The following is a 19,292-nucleotide window of genomic DNA, read 5'->3' on the forward strand; positions in this document are numbered from 1 at the left end:
TGTAAGAACGTCCTGATCAATGAAAGAGGAGAATAATGGAAGTTACGTATTTTCCATCTGACAGAAAGTCCTGCAGTGCTACATGAGGTGTTCTTTTTCTGACAGCTTTTATTCTATGCGATTGGCTCAGATTATAGCTGACCTGCAGAGTCGCCTGGGGGAAGCAGGACTTTGGCTGCTCAGTTCCAACGCTGGATTTAATTTGTTCCTTTCACCACTCAGGAACAGAATTCTTTCGCCAACACTGCTTTGGTGGTGGGCACGACATAGTTGGTAGGAATCAAGCTCAAAGATACACCATTTTGTAGCAAATAAGTTTCGTGGCTGATTGCATCTGGTTGGTCCTGGCAGGGCTGTGTGATGTAAAAGGAGTCACTAATTCTGTGCACACCACCGTTTTTCCCTGACGTTTCCCACTGCTCCCACCACAAGAACTAGAATAAACGAGTTTGCTTTCATGTCTGCATTGTCTGTATCAGGCCTGAAGATTTAACCGACTTGGGCTCAGTCAGATCAATTATCCCAATGGGCTTTTGAAGCTGCCTTCACAAATGCTGCTTCCCTGCAACTCTTACTCATGTGAATCGTCCCATTAAAGTCAATAGCCCTGCTAGATGTTCTCAGTTAAAACACGGCTGAGAACAAAACATTACATAATATTTGAAGAAGGGCACATCGAGCAGACTGGGTTTGCGTTTCAGTGTGGGATAATGTCAGTTCCTAAAGCCTGCATGCTGTCCTGTGCTGATCACGAGGGGCTGTAAACCACTCCATCCTCAGAACTCAGCTGTATTCCACCCTGCGCCCCCACATAAAGGTTTCATCCACTAAACAGCCTTCACCAAGCGAGGCAATGGGAATTCTGCACTTCAATAGCCCCTGTTTGCATGCTGCTCTTCTTAGTAACTGGGTGCAGTAATTACTGTGCATCGTTCAGTGCCATCACACGCAGATTCGAAATACTGAATAATTCTTAATGGTTTATTGTTGAGTTCCTTAAGATAGAACAAAAATTAAATACTAATTTACCTCTCTTGGAGAAACCACGGCCAGGCAATCAGATCCTTTGCTACTTGGCCATAATGCCATCCTGAAAGTGGTCCAAATCGGGATGATGACTCGGGACATAATTAACACTCAGCTCTGAGATAATGAAGGTCTATTATTTTATGAAGAAAGATTTCCTGGGCTTTAAGAAATAAAATGATTAGAAAACGATGTGCTCTGCGGGAGGTAATGAGATTAGCCCGACCCAGGGTCCTGCGGAGCTCCAACTGCTCCAGATGCAAGGAGGGGAGGGGAGGGGAGGGCTCAGCCGTGCGGTGCGGATCTCAGGGTACAATTCTAAGGTCAGGGAAGGGCTGCGTGTTTCCTTGCCACGGTGAAGAAATCTCTCCGCCTCAGGAGTTAATCGGGGACAACTTAAAACGAGATAATGGGGGCAGGGCGCTCCGAGCCCCACAGCGAGGAGCCGAAAGGGTACGTGAGCATAAGGGCTGTGCGAGCCCAAGGGGTCCGCGGGGCTCCTCGCCGGGGGGCTCTCCGCTCCCAGCCCCGGTGAGGGGCGGGCTGTGGGCCGGGCCTCGCCGCCCCTTTATAGGGTTTGGAGGGTGGTGGGCGGCTGCTGCTGAGAGGGGCGCGGAGCAGCGCGCGATGGGAGCGGTGTGGCTGTGCCTCGGGCTGGGCTGGGCGCTGGCGGCCCGAGTGAGCAGAGCGGAGGAGCCGAGACTGCAGCGGGGCATGTGAGTGAGGGCTGGGAAGGCGCTTTGTTCGAAGGCTCGGGGGCAGAAAGTTCGGGTGGAGACCCGGAGCTCTCCGGTGATGCTCTCGGGGCTGAGGTTTTCTTCTTCCCGGCGCTGCTGGGTGGCAGCGCTGAGCCGCGCGCGGTGCTGCTCGCTGCGGGAGCGTTACCTGCGGGAAGCGACGGAGCAAACCTCAAAGCCGCCCCGGGTGCTGCACGGACCGCGTGCAGGCGGAGCTGAGTGCCGTAGCAGCTGCAGCCCGCGGCAGTTGGCGGTGCGCGGACACAAAGAGCTGCACGCACGGCTCGCGGCGCGGACCGGCCCTCCCTGAGCAAGTTTGTGAGGTGTTCTCGGCGGTGAGCGCCCTTTGTTTCGGAATGTGAAGCGAAACGCTTATCTTTCCGGACAATTTCTTGAGTAGGACAGCCGGAAACGTGCACGGAATCCCACGGACGAAGTTTTATGCTCGCTGTAAGTGGAAATATGATGGCTGGAAACTGTTGCGTGCTTTGTGTGGAGCGCTTCCCCCTGCAGAGCTCCCCTGCATTGTTAGCAGATCGCGGACGGCCCGTCCTCCCCACCCCCAAAGCGCTGAGAGCCGTCCCGAGGTGTTCCTACCTCCATCCCTGCCCTCTTTGTTCCCCCTTCTATTTATTTGTACTTCGTACTCCGTTCAAATCCATCCCACTCTCACAGAATTCAATGCGTGCTTTTTGGTTCTTTCCCATTACTTCTCGCGTTGCAGAAGTGAAATGTCTGAGTCTGTCGTGCAACGTGTTCTCAGGCTGTGTCAGGCTAACACACATAAACGGCCTCCAGCAGACTCCTGGTAAACCTTACTCCATTTTGTAGGGCCACGCTGTGTAGAGAAGTCAGGTTAATGTGCTTGGAGCTCTCGTGGAGTTTCTTTGAGGCTGCTTTCTCTTTCTATAAGCAATTCTTCTCCTAGAAGAGCACCGTTGGCCCGCACAGACCTGCGGTTGCTCCATCACTAACAGTGGTGATCCAGAACTTCTGATGCTGGAGGCGGTGCCAGCTGTGAATTGCCCCCAACAAATTCTGTTGTAAATGGCACCACATGAGAGTATCTGCCGTTGTGTCAGAGCCGTTGGGAGCAGCTGTGCAGAAAAACACGGACCCTGCCCCCCAGCAGTGCCCTGAGTGCTTTCACAGGTGGGATATCCCTGCAATCACTCTAATTAGCATTGCTTTTGTTGAGTCAGAGCGAGTGTAAGTATTCCTCTCCTCTCCCTTTGCCCTGCTTAGAGACTTTGGTGCCCTCAGAAATACAAGAAGTCATTGCCTGCCCAGCTTGCACTGCCATGAATCATTCTGCTGTTTCAGTTTTGTTCTTTTGGCGTTGATGACTTGTGGTCAATGGGATAAGTACAACAAATGCATCCCTTGGCACATTCTGTGCTGGGTGCTTTCTTCCTTGCCATTTGCTGTTGTTTTGCCTAGGATCTGATGTGGCTGAGGGTAAGAAAGATATTTCTCCTCATAATTGTTCTTGTTTTGCTGCTGACTTTGAGTGTTTACTCCTATCTAGAAATGCACAGGGTCTGTGTGCATGTTGGCTTTCTGCTTTCAAGCCCCCTGAGGAGGCATAATGCAGAACAGATCATGGGATGACTAACTCCATCAACCATATTTCCAGACAATTAGCCCTTGATGATCTTATATTAGAACTTAGAGAACAACCAGGGTCCAAATACACATTTTCACTAGAAACCATGGCATTTAGACCTTGAAATGAGGAGTCAACCATCTCTCATCAAAAAAAGCTTATTGTTAATAGTTTTCTCTGCTGCCGTAAGCCCTGTGGTTTAAAACTGTGGCACATCATGACATTTAAGTGGTGATGTGTAGCTGTGTAACGCTGAGCTTACATTCAGGATTGTGCCTAACAGAAAGCAGGAGTTATTGTGGGTCAGGGCAGAAGTGGGAACTGAGACCAGAAGGCTTCAGCTGCTGTCAGAAGAGGAAAACCTTTCTTCAAGAAGTATTCACTGTGTGTTTTAGAAGTATAGATGCTTCCCCATAGTTATCCACACAGAGCAGGAGGAAGGAGTGGCTATGAGGCGAATGCCAAGGCCCTCACTTTGTGCACTGCTTGGGATCTTCCTTAGCAGGAACTGAGATGTGGCGCAGTGAATGGTTCCTCCTGCTCCCAGCTAACTGAACTGAGGGCTGCTTTGCACAAAGTGCAACCTGTCCCCTTGCACACTCAGCCCAGTGCCATGCTCTGTGGCTGGGCAGGCCCAGGATGATACATCAGGGGTCTGCTTTGGTTTTAAAGGATCTCACCACAATCTTTAAAGCCAGTTTATTCCATTTTTTTTTTTTTTTCAATTCTCAGATGTTGCAGCTGCATATCATCATGCTACCCATAGGCAAGTCACTTTGAGTGCACCTCAAGGAACACCTGGATTTAGAGCTGGATTCCTGCCTTAGAAACACTTTTCAGGCTTCTTTAATTCTGCGTAGGCTCCTTGAGATAAATCATTCCCCAAAAGCAAGCTGTAACATTCAGCTTTGTATTGCATTGATACAGTGGTCAAGTAAACTCAGCCCATCTTCTGTAAAGGTGAATGTGTAACAATGGTAGCTGTTGTTGCAGTGCTTCACTGGTGGTTGTGGACACTTTAAGAGTAGTGCAAACTGCAACCCTTAATTATTTCAGGCAAGTAGATGCAATTAAAAAGCTGAAGTCTGTGTTGTTGAGGACTGGAACGCATTTCACTGTGACTAGTGGTGTACAGGGTGCTTCCATACAAGAAGATACATTTAGATCCTAATTGTTGTTTGCACTGAATTTTAATATATTTGCAGTGACATGCCGTTTATTTGGCTATAACAAAGCAATGCAAGTCTTCCATGAGCTGTGTGGTGGTACAGAATCACAGAATGGCTTGGGTTGGAAGGGACCTCAAGGATCACGAATCTCCCAGCCCCCTGGCACAGGCAGGGCCACCAACCTTCCCATTTAATGCTAGACCAGGTTGCTTTGTATAATTTTTTGTAGAGCTGTGTTTGGGAGCCTGGAATTCTGTCACAAGGCTCTCTGGGTGATAAGGAAGAAGGCTGTGTAGTCATGTCTTGGTGAGACAGTATCCCAGCATATTTAGATGGTATGTTGGGTTTTTAAGCTCCAGCGATGCCCATTTGCAGTTGTTGAGAGTTGGTTTGTGGGGCCTGACGTGTGTTCAGGTTTGGGAGCTGAAATAAAGCAGTGTGGTACAATTCCCTTCTGCTTCTGTAATGGAAAATCTTCTGCTCTCAGAGATGGCTGTTTTTAATCCTGCTGTCCCTCTTCAGTATCCAGTAGCGGTTGCTAGGAAAGAAAATAAATATGGAAGGGTTTCTCATCTTTGTGAATATGAATGTCACGCCAAACGAAAAAATCAGCTCTGCCATTCTAGCTGCTGCACTACAGCGTGCTGCCAGCAGATCGAGCTGTGCTGGTCGGCTCCCTGACAGAACCACAGCCACAAAAAGTTGGCGTGCAAAGCCTCTTCTCAGCAGAATTTCTGGAGGGGAATTAACTTAAAGTTTAGGCTCTTTAACAGATAGTGAAGGGCTCTCTTTCTGTCCCCCATTATGTTCACTGGCTGGAGGATGAAAAGAAGTGGATGACCGTGACTTTCTGAAGTTCCTTTCCCAAATTATAACACTTTATTCAGGAGGAGAATGAGATCAAGATACTTCCATCTGAACTCTGGCAGTGGAAATATGTGGTCGTAAAATCTGATAGCCTGAAGATGGTGTATTTTTGTAAGAGGGAACTGATCTGATTTACTGTAAAATATTTCCTGGTTACATCAATGCCTGCTTTCATAGGGAGATCTAGAAACTTGCTACCTGTGATCACAATAGCTTATATATGTATGTGTATACAATTACAATTGTTTGTGAGGGTGGGCAGTGATAGGACAAGGGGGAATGGTTTTAAACTGAGACAGGGGAGGTTTAGGTTGGATATGAGGAGGAAGTTTTTCACCCAGAGGGTGGTGAGGCACTGGAACAGGTTGCCCAAGGAGGCTGTGGATGCCCCATCCCTGCAGGCATTCAAGGCCAGGCTGGATGTGGCTCTGGGCAGCCTGGGCTGCTGGTTGGCGACCTGCACACAGCAGGGGTTGGAACTGGATGATCACTGTGGTCCTTTTCAACCCAGGCCATTCTATGTACACACAGTATGATCCTTAAGTCTGCACGTTTAAGGCAAAGAAGCCATTCCTTCCTCTCACTCCCAATGGGATTTTGGTTTAAGCTACTCTTCAAAAACACCCTGAGGAGGAGGAACTTGTCAGCACTTCTTCAGGTTTAATTAAGTGTCATTCTGAAATGTTGACGTGGCTCAGGTATTTATGCACACATCAGTCACAGTAGTGGAAAACCTGGTCTGACTCCTCCATGGAACCTCGGTGATGGAAAGGATGCTTTGGATCTCAGAGAGTTAACAGCCCATATTGCAAAATCATGTTACTCACCAATTAAATACCTTCCCTCTTTGAACACAGTTAATGGATTTCCTCCTTCTGAAATCCAAGCCTGTTATTGCTTATGTTCTCTCTAAAATGTATTGCTTTTAATTTATTTCTGAGGAGAAAGAAATTTCCTTTCATTATTGCTGAATCAAAGCTTTTGAAGATTATGTACTGAGCACACGCAGCCTTGCTCTTTTTGCTTTGGGTTCCATGCTGCTCTTGGTTTGAAAGTCAGCATTAATTGTTCTGGGAGTGCACTGAAGACTTTCCTGTCTCTACAGTGCATGCTTTCAGCTGTGTTGGTTGTACAAGATTGTATTTTTTGGTTGCCATTGACCTCTGGATGAGTGTTCAATCCATGCATTTGAAAGAGGAGGGTTAGAGGAATCTGAGTGCCAGAGTTCCCTTTTTTTGGATTCTTTAGAGGAAGTATCATGCCTCCTTCCTTTAATAAATCAACAGCAGCTTTTGGGCAGCAGACAACACCATGCCCATACCATGTTTTTTACATGGAAAATATATCCCAATAGCTCAGGCTGTGGCTGAGAAGCAGGCTTCTTGTAGCGCTCCTTATGGTTTTATAACAGAAAATGCATCTCAAATCACCCTACGCTTATCTGTTTTGTGCCTGGTCTTTTTCAGCCAGGCTATTCCTGCGTAGGAAATGAGTTTCTGTGCACTTCAACCCTTCACACCAGTCTGTGGTTCTGCCTCTGTGTGGCTGCTAATGCTCTGCCCACCTGACAGATGCATCATCAATTGCAAAACTGCCTGGTGGCAATCTTGCACCGGTGGTATCAACCTCAGTGTTTGTCAGGGCTAAATAATTGGGATATTCCAACTCTTTAAGATATCAGCATGTAAGAATTGAAGTCTTCCTGCATGTATTACACATTACTTTGGAAGTAAGCTTTGAAGAAAAGTGGTTTAGTAAAAAATCTGGCATCCTTCATGAAGGAGATGGCTGAGACCAAGGTAGTTTGACAGCAGTGATGCTTTCTGCTGGCTTCACTGCTTTCAATGTCAAGCAATGCAGCATTCACTGTAAACAAAATCTGAGCTTTTCCTCCTCCTGGCTCAAGTGGTGTGATATTTTTTTCAATGGCTTTCATTTTAGTATGTTAGCATTAGATCCTCCTGTGCTTTCTTGCCAAGAGAAACTTGAGCGTGCGTACCTGGCAGACTTGATGGGGATACTTTTATTATTCACTCTTCTGCAGTGGAATGATAATTGAGCCTGGGTGTATTTCAAGTGAAATTTCATCCAGAAGTGCCTGCTGCTGCTTCGTGCCTTCCTCTTACAGCTGACTTCTGGACAACTGTGTGCTCTGTCTTAGTGCTGTGTACATGCAAACTATCTGTTAGCCTCCTCCTGTCTGACTTTTCTCATGGTTTGTTGTTAGACTGGAGCTGGATCCTTGAGGCACAGGTCCTTGAGCTGCTTGGAAGGCACTGTGCTGCTGGAAGGGTTTCTCAGTGCTGCTCCTGGATGCTGTCCTTTCCAATCTCTTATTTAAAAATAAATAGCCCCAGCTTAGAGATGTGAGGAGGTATGCAGAAGGCAGTTAGCAACGCACAAGCCAACCACAAAGAAGACCAGAGGGGTTAAGGAGATGCTAACAGGTCATTTTGCAATTATTTCTTATTTGGGTAGCAAACTCTTCAGACTAAGCCTCACTCCAGCCTTGCTGTGGGATAACCTGCTGTTCTGGGTGCAGTACACACAGCAATGTGCTCAGCTTCCCTGCACGTGAATGGATGTGGGTATTAGGAGTTCATTAGAGTTGCATGCTGAAGTGATGATGCTACGTTTTTCCATCCCCTCTGGGTCTGTGCTTTACCTGATGTCTTACCTGATCCTGCAGAAGCCAGCCAGAAAGTAGCAGAAAGTGTGAAACTGAATGTTGCTGGGAATATTTGGTTCTAGTTCAAATAAATAAAATAACTCCTTGATTAAAGATGCAAAAAAAAAGAAAAAGTGACTGGGCATAATAATCAGTACATGTTTATCTTCTACATTTCTTGCTAAACAAAACAGATTATCCTACCCTGGGGGAAGGAGGAGGATAGTTAAGTAGAAGCTGAAGGACAGACGCTGCAGCCTGATAGCAGTAGGAACTAAAAATCTTATTGTTGTTATAATAGTTGAGTGTGTAATTAATCATCTCATATTGATTTGCTTTGCATCTGGATGCAGTGCACAAAGGCTGGAGGAACTCTCGTGTTATTTAGCTGCTCCATCTAATCAGAGAGAGGATGTGAATAAGACACAGCAGTGCATTAGTAACCCGTGGGGTTAAGAGTCTTCTGTGGCAGACCTGCATCCACAGATCCCGAGCACAGCAGTGATAATGAGACCTAATCTAAATGAGCCCGGTGCTCCCAATCTATATCCCAGAGGGCACATAAACATCACAAATATTGATACGGGATCAGTAGAGAGCAGGGATTGATTAGCGGTCAGGGGAGCAGGATGCCCTAATTGTCTCTGGTAGTGCTGATTAATTTTATCTGAGAAATGTGGGGAAATGAGCCTTAAAATAGTTGAAGGGTGGAAAGAAGAGTGTGTGGCAGTTCTTAAAGGGAAGAAATGTCTCTTCTGTCATTCCAGTCTTTGTGGACTATTGTTGCTCTTAACCAAAATATCTCCATATACAGAATTTATAACTATTTTTTGATTTGCTCTTTAGACCTTTTCATCATTTACTTCCTAACTTGATTTCTGCATTTGGACAAAATTTACTTTTTCCTTTTCCGCTTGAGATGCTCCTTATAACAAACCCTGATCAATATCCTGTTTGCACACAGCATTGTAGTGCTGAGCTGTTCCCTTCTGGAGCACAGCATGCTTCTGCAAGGCTCCTTCTGGAGCACTCTTACAGAGGAAGCTGCTGGTTCTTGTGCTCAGGTTGCAAATTCTTCAGCTGAGGCCATGCAGTCTGCGATGCCTTGCATGTAGGAAGATGTTAACAGCCTTCTGCTTTAGTGTGAAAGTGATGTCATTCACTCGGTCTCTGTGGCAGACCTGCAATCAGTTTTTTACTTCATATTGTTTTGTCTTAATTGCACTGTTGAAAGAAACCTTCAGGGATATCTGAATGTCTGTTTGCTCTCTCACTGCCATTAAAATGATCCAGCTTCAGCTTTCTGGTTTTTAAGCTGGGACAGGGTAGAAGGTGGATTGATGGAAGGAAAGGCTGACTTCCCTTGTCATTCAGGGGTCCAGGTGTTAGGGTTGTGCTATGCAGACTAAAACTGTCATGAAGACAATGTACCTTCTGGAATGGCAGAGCTGCTCCCATGTGCTCACTTGTCTTCCTTTTTCTTCACCCCTTCTTCCCCCTATGGAGCACACATGCCAGCAGTGTGCAGAAAGCTGCCTCCACGCTCCCAGGAGCAGATGGGCTGTGCTGGTAACTGCTCTTTCCTTGTTACATGGAAACAGTATTGCACTTGATCAAAAGAACCAATCTATTGCTATATGAGATTACATCTGGTTGGGTGATAATGTGCAAAAAAATAACTGCTCTACTATCCTTCCCTGTCTGCCAGAATCATGGGCAGGAATAAAACCAGTGTAAGTCACTTTGGAAGTGGTAAATCCGGTGCTTCTGTCATCCATCCTCTGCCCTGAGTTGTGGGAACCCTGTGGGTCTTTCACTGGGGAGCTTGTTTGGGATGCTGCTGAGGTTCAAAGGCCCTGAATTGCTGCTCTGTTTTCTTTTTAATGCTTTAGTCTGTGTCACCAAGCCTACAACTTTTTTTCTTTTCTTGCCTTGTCCCCATGCTGTTCCCCTTTACTGCTCACAGGGTTAGTAGTTAGAATATTTAATCTTAAATTGCAAGACTAGAAAGGCTGTTCTGAGTGGAAGCTGAGACTTGTGTAGGTGCACGCCTTTGGGATTTGGTGCCTTCAGGAAAGATGCAACTGTTGTGAAATAAAACTTTTGGGATGGATGAGAGCAGAGTGCATTGAGCTTGTGGCTCACAGGCAGCCAGTGAAAGGCACAAGAGAAGTGTGAGTGTGCAGCAGAGCTTTACTTCAGCCTCAGTGTGAGATTCAGGGGTGCCTTGAGCCAGCTTAGCAGCATTCCTACTTCACAGACCTCCATGTGGTTGATTATTTTGACTTCATTTTTTTTTTTTCTACAAACATGTATATTCCCCTTTCAAAATGTAAACCCAAGAATGAATTATATTCCTTCTGGAGATGCTTTTAATTCTCTGATCTTTTCCTGTTGTGCAGTGGCTCTTGCTTCATGTTGATCCAATTATCTGTTCATTGGAATCTTAAGTCCTGAGCTGTGTGTAGGGTGCCTTTGTTTAAAGGGCAGACTCTTAATGCAAATATTAAGCTAGAGCTTTCTGGCTTGCCTGACTCAGACTGAGGAGCTAATAATAGCCTTGGTGTTAGTCTTGGCTAACAGAGAGCACTGGTGTATAAAGGTGTTAAGGGATTGGTGTATCAATCAAATCAGAGAGCATAATAGACACGTGTTTGGTTTATTTTAACACTTAAACTTCCATTAAGAAATATTCTGAATGCAATGGACACGAGAGTAAAAGTGGAGCTCTCCTTGCCTAAGTGTACCATTACAGAATCACAGAATGGCCTGAGTTGGAAGGAACCTCAAGGATCACCAAGCTCCAACCCCTCTGCTGCAGGCAGGGTCACCAACCTCCACATTTAATACCAGCCCAGGCTGCCCAGGGCCCCATCCATCCAACCAGGCCTTGAACACCTCCAGGGATGGACAGGAGATCCACAACCTCTCTGGCTTTTCATCCACTTGAGCTTCATTTTAGTCTTAGGTGGCACCAATCGAGCAGAGAGCCTTAACACATAACTGTGTTTTATGTGGTACTTCTGTTCCAGCAGCTTGCTTATGTGTTATCTATCAAAGAGCAGTGAGACAGAGGGCTGAACTTCGTGTGTTGGGAGCTGTGTTTGAGGAGGGGATGTGTGTTGCCCCTGGTTTTGCAAAGGATTCCATGTTATGCAACTGCTGCAGTTGAGTTGCAATGTAGCAGAGGTTTCGATATTTGCCTTTACGTTATCCCAAGGGCATGCTGGGGGAATGGCTTGCTTTGAATAAATCTTAATAAGCATTTGACTTTATGCTGCTGCCTTTCTTTATTCTGTGAGTGCTGTTTGTTCCTATTAACTGTATCATAGAAGTCAATACAGCCATTCCTGGACACGTGGCAACAGCACACGAGAGGAATTTATAGGATGGGCTCCGTCTGTCATTACAACAATTGTCAGCTTCGTTCTTTTATTTATGGAAGTGTGGTGCAGACGAATGTACCTTTATCTGGAAATTTTAGGCAATTCTAATAAAAGGAGATATGCATGAATTATCAGTACATGATGTTCCATTCACTAGAGGGAGAGTCATTTTAAAAAAAGCCTGCTAAGTGAGACATGGTTGCTAAGTAAGGCAAGGGTTTTATTAGACCAACTGACGTAATGGAAAAAGAAAGCAGGCAAGATTTTGGGCATACAAAGAGCTGCTTTGGATGCGAAACAAACAGCAGACTGTGCTGAGAATGGGCTGAGAACAATTGCTTTGAACTTAAACTAAATACACTGAGTGCTGAGGTAATGTGAGAGGAAGGAATAGCTGGCACACATGGGCTGTTGAGTAGTGGAGGTGACATGGAAGCAGAGCAAGGGTGGTTCCAGGAGGAATTGAGGCAGTCTGAAACTACACTGCTGTCTTCTGCTTGTCTTTGCAGTGTTGGCAGGTTCAAAGAATAGGAAGCATGGAGCCATCTAACAAACATCAATAACTGCAATCTCCCCACGGAGGAAGAAATATATGGGGTAGTGGGGAAGGGGTCTGAAGGGGCCATCTTCAAAAAACCTTCTCTCAAGAACCTTAGGGATGGGATGTGGGGAAAGTGATGTGCCTTAATTCTGTGTCTTGCACTCAGTCAGCAGCAGAGCTTAAGTTCTCAGAGCTGACAGGAATTCTGTCTCCTGTGAGGAAAAGGACTAAAAGGTTCTCTTGAAAGCTGGGGGAAGGCCTTGGGGGGCTGATGGATCTTTCTGTGTTCTGGTGTGAGTTGTCTGGTGTGCTGTGGTTGATTGCTGCAGCTGTGGTCTCCAGGAGGATCCACAGTGATGGAAGCATGTATTACATTCTGTGGAAGCAAGAGATGGAGGTTGTGATGTTTTCATTTTGGAAAAAAACTGAAATATGATAATTTAGGACATGTCTGTTTAAATGGTCGCATTGTAGATGGTGTGCGTTGGTCCCACTGAAAGTGTGGTTTGGGGTAATGGAGATTTGCAGCTACTTCAGTGCCTGGGGGAATTAGGTATCTTAGTTCAGGGGACTGCTTTTTATCAAGGTAAGTTTATCTAGGACAAATGTACTATTTAGACAGCCTACATAATGAAAGTCACGTCCAAAACTGTGCCCCAGTTGTCCAGTCTGGAACTATTTGGTTGTTTGTTTCTTTTTATTTTTATCAGCAGCACCTTTCACAGACCTGCTTGGGTTTCTCATTCGAGGTGTTTTGCATGACTGTAGATCCCTTAGTGTTGAGTCTTTTCCAACAGCAGTGAACGGGTTGCTGCTTTTCATGCCAGTTGAGGAGATATCATCCAGCAGTACTAAAATGGAGAGGGGGGGAAATGATTCAATTGTGGTGCCTGATCTTTCAGTTCTTATATTGCTTGCCTTAGGTACGCCATAGTTCTGGTTGGCCTCCTTGTCGAGAAGCTGGCAGGTTATGCACTAGAATGGTGTCGATAAGATTATGATTTGGCAACCGAACCTTGGTCTGTTTTATTGAAGGTAGAACAAATAAAACCAGTGCTGATTAGATGAGCTGGTGGCTGCTCCTTCCTCTTGTTCTTCTGGTAACCAAAGTCACACCTGACACTTCTGCTACACTGTAAAGTGGCTTTGATCTAGGCAGGCAGCTATTTCCAAGTGTTTAACTCATTGGTAGAAATGACCCTGCTTATAGGATTTTCCTGTTCTGCACAGGCTTAATTTAATGATGTTGGTAAGCTACCTGAAGACCTGCAGATGAAAGATCTACTTCTCATTAGAAAAGCTTCATTGTGTGGTGTTCAGACATAACGAGGCTGCAAAGTACTTTGGGGCCCCAAAGTAAAAAGCCCAGTAAATCCTGAAAGAGATATTGCCAATATCCAGTGTAGCTAATGATAACTCTAACTGCCAGGCTGCTGTTGGGCTAGAAATATTATTTATTGCATTAATGGTGAAAGCAAGTTGCTTTCTATCCATTCTATCACAACCTCACGTTTATGCCTCTGTCAGCTGACTGTGTGTATTCTTTATAGCCTGACCAGGGCCCTCTCAAACTGGAAGAACTCCCCTGTTAGCTGTGTGGCACACCTGCTACATGTTTACAAATGCTAAATGAGAACAGATATACAAAGTTCATGGTTTTGTCTCTGTGTTTTGATCGTAGAGGTTTACATTTGCAAAGGCTCTGTGGCTAGAGCTCACTGCTCTGATGGAGCTTAATTATTACATTAGCAGTCTGCATGCTATTCCAGAAATAGCTTTATTTCAGTGTTGCTACACGAGACCACTGTATTGAAAGTCACCAAAAAGAACTTTGTAGCTTCAGCTGGACTTGGTATGCTCTATGCAGAATTATTTTCTGTTATTCAGAACTTTCTAATTTACACCAGGAATAGAATTAAAGCAAGGCTGGCAGCATCTCTGCAAAACCCTCAGTCCTTTTGTAACCAGAGCTTGGTAGCAGGATGAGGATTACATACCATCCTACAAAGCAACACTTTTATTTTGCTCTTGCTGTTTTTGGTATCCTCAGCAGGGAACAGCTATGCTTCCTCTTCAAATCTCATATGCTTCCCTGAGGAGGCAGATAGCAGAGGGGGGCTCTTACAGAATGCCCTTTTCCCACAACAATTGCTTAGATACATCTTATCTGCACTTGAATCAATGGAGCAGCTCCCATTGAATTGTACAGCCTGAATTTCATTGTAAGTTTTGTTCGGTTTACATGCTGTTTTCTAAGGCAGAATCTGTTTCTATTATTTATACTCGGTCTGGCTATCTGGTAGCTGCTCTGCAGAGGTCAGTGCCTGTTCCTACCCTGCTTTGTCAGCTCGATAGTGGTTGCTGTGTGCTCCATAAGGAGCAATGGGGCTCCCAGCATTTCTAGCACAGGCATGGATGGCCTCAAGCGCCTTTCAGGCTTCCTCACCTCAGCCATCAGCTTTTTTGCTTACCAGGCACCACCCTTTGTCAGCAGAGCCTCATCTGAAAGACCATTGTTATCTATGGACAGCAAAGAGTGCTGAGTCGTCCATCACATCCTGCTCAGGCACTGCAGGTCTCATTTTCTGGGAATGAGGTGCAATTGCATTTTGCTGGCCTAGCTGTTCAGAGGCCAGCTCTTGTGCAAAAAAATTGCTACCAGGATTGTGTTCCTGCTCGTGGCTTATGCAACCAAAACAGTAATGAAATCTTGGCTCTGTTCAGGTCTGTGACACTTGCCAGGCTGAATTCTCTGGGCTGATTTGTCGGGTGTTGATGGGTGCTGCTCTCTTGTTGCGATCAGTTCAAGGTGGAAAAAGTCACAGATCCACAGTATTTTTAGTAATGTTTCTAACTCTTAACTGTTGCAGGTAGCTTAGCTTTCTGTATGTTCTTCTCAGATTTTCAGATATTGCATTGGAGAGAATGAAATGTGATGATTTTCTTTTCTTTTCTTTCCCCAAAGGCCAAATGTCTGCCCCGTGTTGGAGCTGGTGCTGGTGGGGCACCAACAGCCATGTGTTCAGGCCTTCAGCCGCATGGTGAAGATGTGGAAACAGGGCTGCACAGGGAGGAGGTGGTGCATGGGATACGAGAGGAGGTAATTAGTGATACAAATGAGTTCTGGTACTGACATTGAAAGCAGTTTCTTTGTACTTTGAGAGTTCAGTCTGTGTAATCTCCTGAGATATATGCAATTTGGTTATGGCCATATCACATCTTGCTGAGTCCTTAAGTCTGTTACTGGGTGGAAAATGTGACTTGAGTGTTTTGGATGTGTCATGGCCTTCTTGACTTAGCTTTAAATCACAATTTTGTACTCTGCTACTGATATGTGAATAAGCTGACTTGTTCTCTCAAACTGATTCTCTTTGAAGGTCTGGTTACTACACTGTGTACAAGCAGGTGTACAGAATGGAGCACCAGACTGTCTATAAGTGCTGCCCTGGGTGGGCTCAACACAACAGCGAACCTGGCTGCTTGCATAGTAAGTTGATGATGGCAAAACTGTGACAGAACAATGACTGAAGAGATCATATCCTTGGGCCTTTCTGCATCTTCTTTCTAGAAAGATTTTTCTTGCTATTTATAACTGGGAGTTCTAATTATGAAGAGGTGATCTATGAATGGAGAAGAAGCTGCAGTTATCTTTCCACCCTGAGGTTCTCCATCTGATGAGAGCCTGTTCCTATCAGTAATTCTTAAGCATGACTGGATGTTTTACTGAAACATGGAATTAAGTTGAAATGGTTGGGAAGCACTTTGTCCACTGTTAACAAGACATCAGTAAAAGACAATCTACTCACTGTTTATTTTTGCTGCTCCTTTCATCAATGGTTGTGTTTGCAGTTTAAAAGCAAGCATCTGTTCCTATGTATCTTTAATCTTTCTACCAACTTGAGGACTGCATTCAGAGATTGCTTTTGTTTTTTTTTCCTCTTTATTCTTAAAAAAACCAAAACAAAATCCAGCCACCTGAGAGCCTATTAGTGTCAGTGTGAATCTGCATGTTTAGTGTGTGTTTCTTCTGTTGCAAGAAGTCAAAGGCATGCTTATAATCTGCATATTAGTCTCTGGCATAAAGGAATGTCACATATTTGAGCACTGGTGGCAATACAGAATCATTTTCTTCTTGAAGAGCAGCTGAGACTTGTTGCAGATCATTTAAGGCACAAAGGTAGCCACAGTGTTCTTTTGCATTTGATACTCTTAGCAAATTTGGCTCAAGGAGGTGGAATTTAAGCTGTTCTAAGTGAATAATATTCTGAGTTGAAAGAAAGTACCTTCATTTCCTCAGACATACATAACATCTTCTAATACCCTGGTGCTGTCTGCCCACTGCTGCATTGCCCTTCAGCAGTTCATCCCTTCTGTCATTCTACATTGAGTCCTATGAAATTGTTTTCTACCTTTGAAGTGTCTTCAGGTAAAACCACGTTGCCCTAGACTTATTTTCATTAGAATTACAGAATCACAGAATCACAGAATCACCCGGGTTGGAAGGGACCCCAAGGATCATGTAGTTCCAACCCCCCTGCCTAGCAGGGCCACCAACATACATATTCAGATCAGGTTGCCCAGGACCCCGTCCAACCTGGCCTTAAACACGTCCAAGGACGGGGCATCCACAACCTCCCTGGGCAGCCCGTTCCAGGGCCTAACCACTCTCCTAGTAAAGAACTTCCCCCTAACATCTAACCTAAATCTTCCCTCCTTCAACTTAAAACCATTTCCCCTAGTCCTGCTGTTGTCAGCCCTTTTGAAGAGTTTACTCCCCTCCTGGGTGTAGGTTCCCTTCAGGTATTGATAGGCTGCAATGAGGTCACCCCGCAGCCTTCTCTTCTCCAGGCTGAACAAGCCCAACTCCCTCAGCCTGTCCTCATAGGGGAGGTGCTCCAGCCCCCTGATCATCTTAGTTGCCCTCCTCTGGACCCTTTCCAAAATCTCTATGTCTTTCTTGTACTGAGGGCTCCACACCTGGACACAGTACTCCAGATGGGGCCTCACAAGAGCCGAGTAGAGAGGGACAATCACCTCCCTGTCCCTGCTGGCCACCCCTCTCCTGATGGAGCCCAGGATCCCATTTGCCTTTCGAGCTGCCAGAGCGCACTGCTGGCTCATATTCAGTCTCTATTAAATTTAATGCTATCAACATTACAAATATCTGTTTCTGATTTTAAAAGACTTTCATTTTATTTGGATGTTCTGTTGTAGTAGGCTATGAAAAGAGGAGGTAATTGTGGAGAATCCTTGGCACAAAACAAACAAAACCCACTCTGCTTTGTTCTGTTTGTTCTAGTGCTGTGTGCTGCTGACACTTGCTTCAATGGAGGGAAGTGTTCTAAAGAAGGACCTCACGTGTGCCAGTGTCCTGCAGGATTTCAGGGTCCTCACTGCCAGTATGGTGAGTCAAATGTCAACCATTGCAAATGCATCTGTGATGAACAGTGTTGCTCCCTGTTTGAGTAAAATGCACATAGAGGAACACTTATAAACAGAAATACCTTGTTACCCTTGGCTGTTGTGATTGGGGCAAAGAGTGTCAGACATGGCAATTTCCTTCTCAGCCCTGTTGGAAAAGTCAGCAAGCATTATTGCAACATGTTTGTGTTTTCCAGTCCCTGGTCATAGAGAACATTTATTCATTTGTAAGCAAACAAATATGATGCAGAGCCCTTCACAATGAAACTTCTGACACCAGGCTGCAGGATTTCAACCTCTGCCTTCAGTGTTACTCAGCTAAGCAGACCCTAGCAGTGGTTCTCTGTACGGGCAGGAAAGAAATACATGAGTTTACACGTAGCTTGGTATGAACCAGTGTGACACCAATGGAGATTGCTTTGTTATGTAGAGCTGCTGCTTCGAGGTAAGCAGGATTAGAATCTCTATGGAGCCCATGTAAGAAGCTTTAACCAAATGCAGTATTTCTCAGCAAATTCTGAACTGTCTTCACTAGACTTTTGAGTCTTCCTTCTGTTGTCTGGAAATACCTACAGCATTAAAGCACTTCTAACAGCAGATTATGTGGTCGTAGCACGCGGATAGCAGAGGTCAGATTTTCGGCCTGAAATGAGATTGTGCAGTCTCTATTTCACAGGTTGGTGGCTGCGGACACTGCAGAAACAAAGTGAGGCATCCTGCAGTCCTTGCTCTTTGCAGTCGGGTGGAACTTTATCTTGGTGGCTTGTCTGCTTTCTATTGATTCCGAGGCTTTGAATGGAATTTCAGCAGTCATCATTTTCAGGTTTATACAGTAGCTGCTATCGCAGCCTGGCAGGAGTGCGTTTATAAATTAAATTCTGAAGGGAAAAACCTCTCTTCTGAAAGAACATCATGGACATTTCACCTGCCTAACAAAAGTAAGGTAATTTAGAGTGCAAGGCTTCTTAACCATTGCAGGCATCTCCAGTCAGATGATTGTGAAGCTCATATCATATTTGTTGCAAACAAAACTAAAGAAAATGTTCTGTGGAGCTAGCAGCCTTAGCATCTGGGCTTTTTCCAAGGGCTTTTTATTCTATTTTTCTGGCTGAAGTTGGAGCACTGCCGTTTTAGGTAGCCTGAGTTTTAATGCAGCTGTGTTACTTAACTGTAGCACATTGCTTTTTAAATGGTCATTAAATCTCCTCTATCCTCCCTGCAGCTTTACTGGAAAATAAATAATTTTCCTTCCTACACTTAACATACAGGACAAGGTGATCTACCAAAGGCTTTGGCTTTGAGGTTTCAATGAATCAAATGAGTGTCAGACCATAAAGTACAGTTCTTGAATATAATCTAGATATGTTAATTGCAATGGCGTTACACTATGGCATCCTTTCTGGTAACTCTGGTTATTGGCCACTGTTGGTGCTGTGGCCACCTCTCAGTGTCCTGTTAGAGGAAAATCCATTAGCAATTGACAACACACTCATTTGATTGCATTCTGAGTTGTTGCAGTATCCCATCTGTTAACCCTTCAGCCCCTCTGCTCACCTGCTTTCTGCTTCTGCTGCTCAGCACTGACAGCTGATTTGAAAGTTTAGTATATGTAAGTGTTCTTCATGATCACCATGCTTAGCATTGTGTTCTACAGACAACAGAGAGAACATTACTGAAAAATAAAACAAAAAGAGGAGAGTTAATTAAAATTAGACCCACTAAACAAAAAAAACAAGCAAGAACAACAACAGAACACCCACACAAACAAATGGAAACGTTTCAAGACCTTCCTGATCTGTTTTCCTCTGTTGCATTTAACGTTTGCCCCTAAGTTTATTAGTAAGTAGGTCGTCCTCCTGGAGATCCAGCTG

General features: G+C 45.0%; 1 protein-coding gene across 4 annotated transcripts in view; it reads left to right on the forward strand.

Moving 5' to 3' along the window:
* The first annotated feature begins 1,641 nt into the window (after nt 1-1,641).
* The window catches only part of LOC125697653 (multiple epidermal growth factor-like domains protein 6), a 160,449-nt gene continuing 142,798 nt past the window's right edge, over nt 1,642-19,292 (forward strand). For 3 of the 4 annotated variants that reach the window (XR_007378898.1, XM_048955128.1, XM_048955129.1), the window contains exons 1-4: nt 1,642-1,742; nt 14,966-15,100; nt 15,378-15,487; nt 17,300-17,404. Coding sequence is in view for 3 of the 4 variants with exons in the window: in XM_048955128.1 (XP_048811085.1) it covers nt 1,654-1,742; nt 14,966-15,100; nt 15,378-15,487; nt 17,300-17,404 (439 nt within the window). In the remaining variant the exon portion in view is untranslated. The other variant, XM_048955130.1, reaches the window with a different exon arrangement.

The sequence above is a fragment of the Lagopus muta genome, chromosome 9, assembly GCF_023343835.1.
Source record: "Lagopus muta isolate bLagMut1 chromosome 9, bLagMut1 primary, whole genome shotgun sequence".
NCBI lineage: Eukaryota > Metazoa > Chordata > Aves > Galliformes > Phasianidae > Lagopus > Lagopus muta.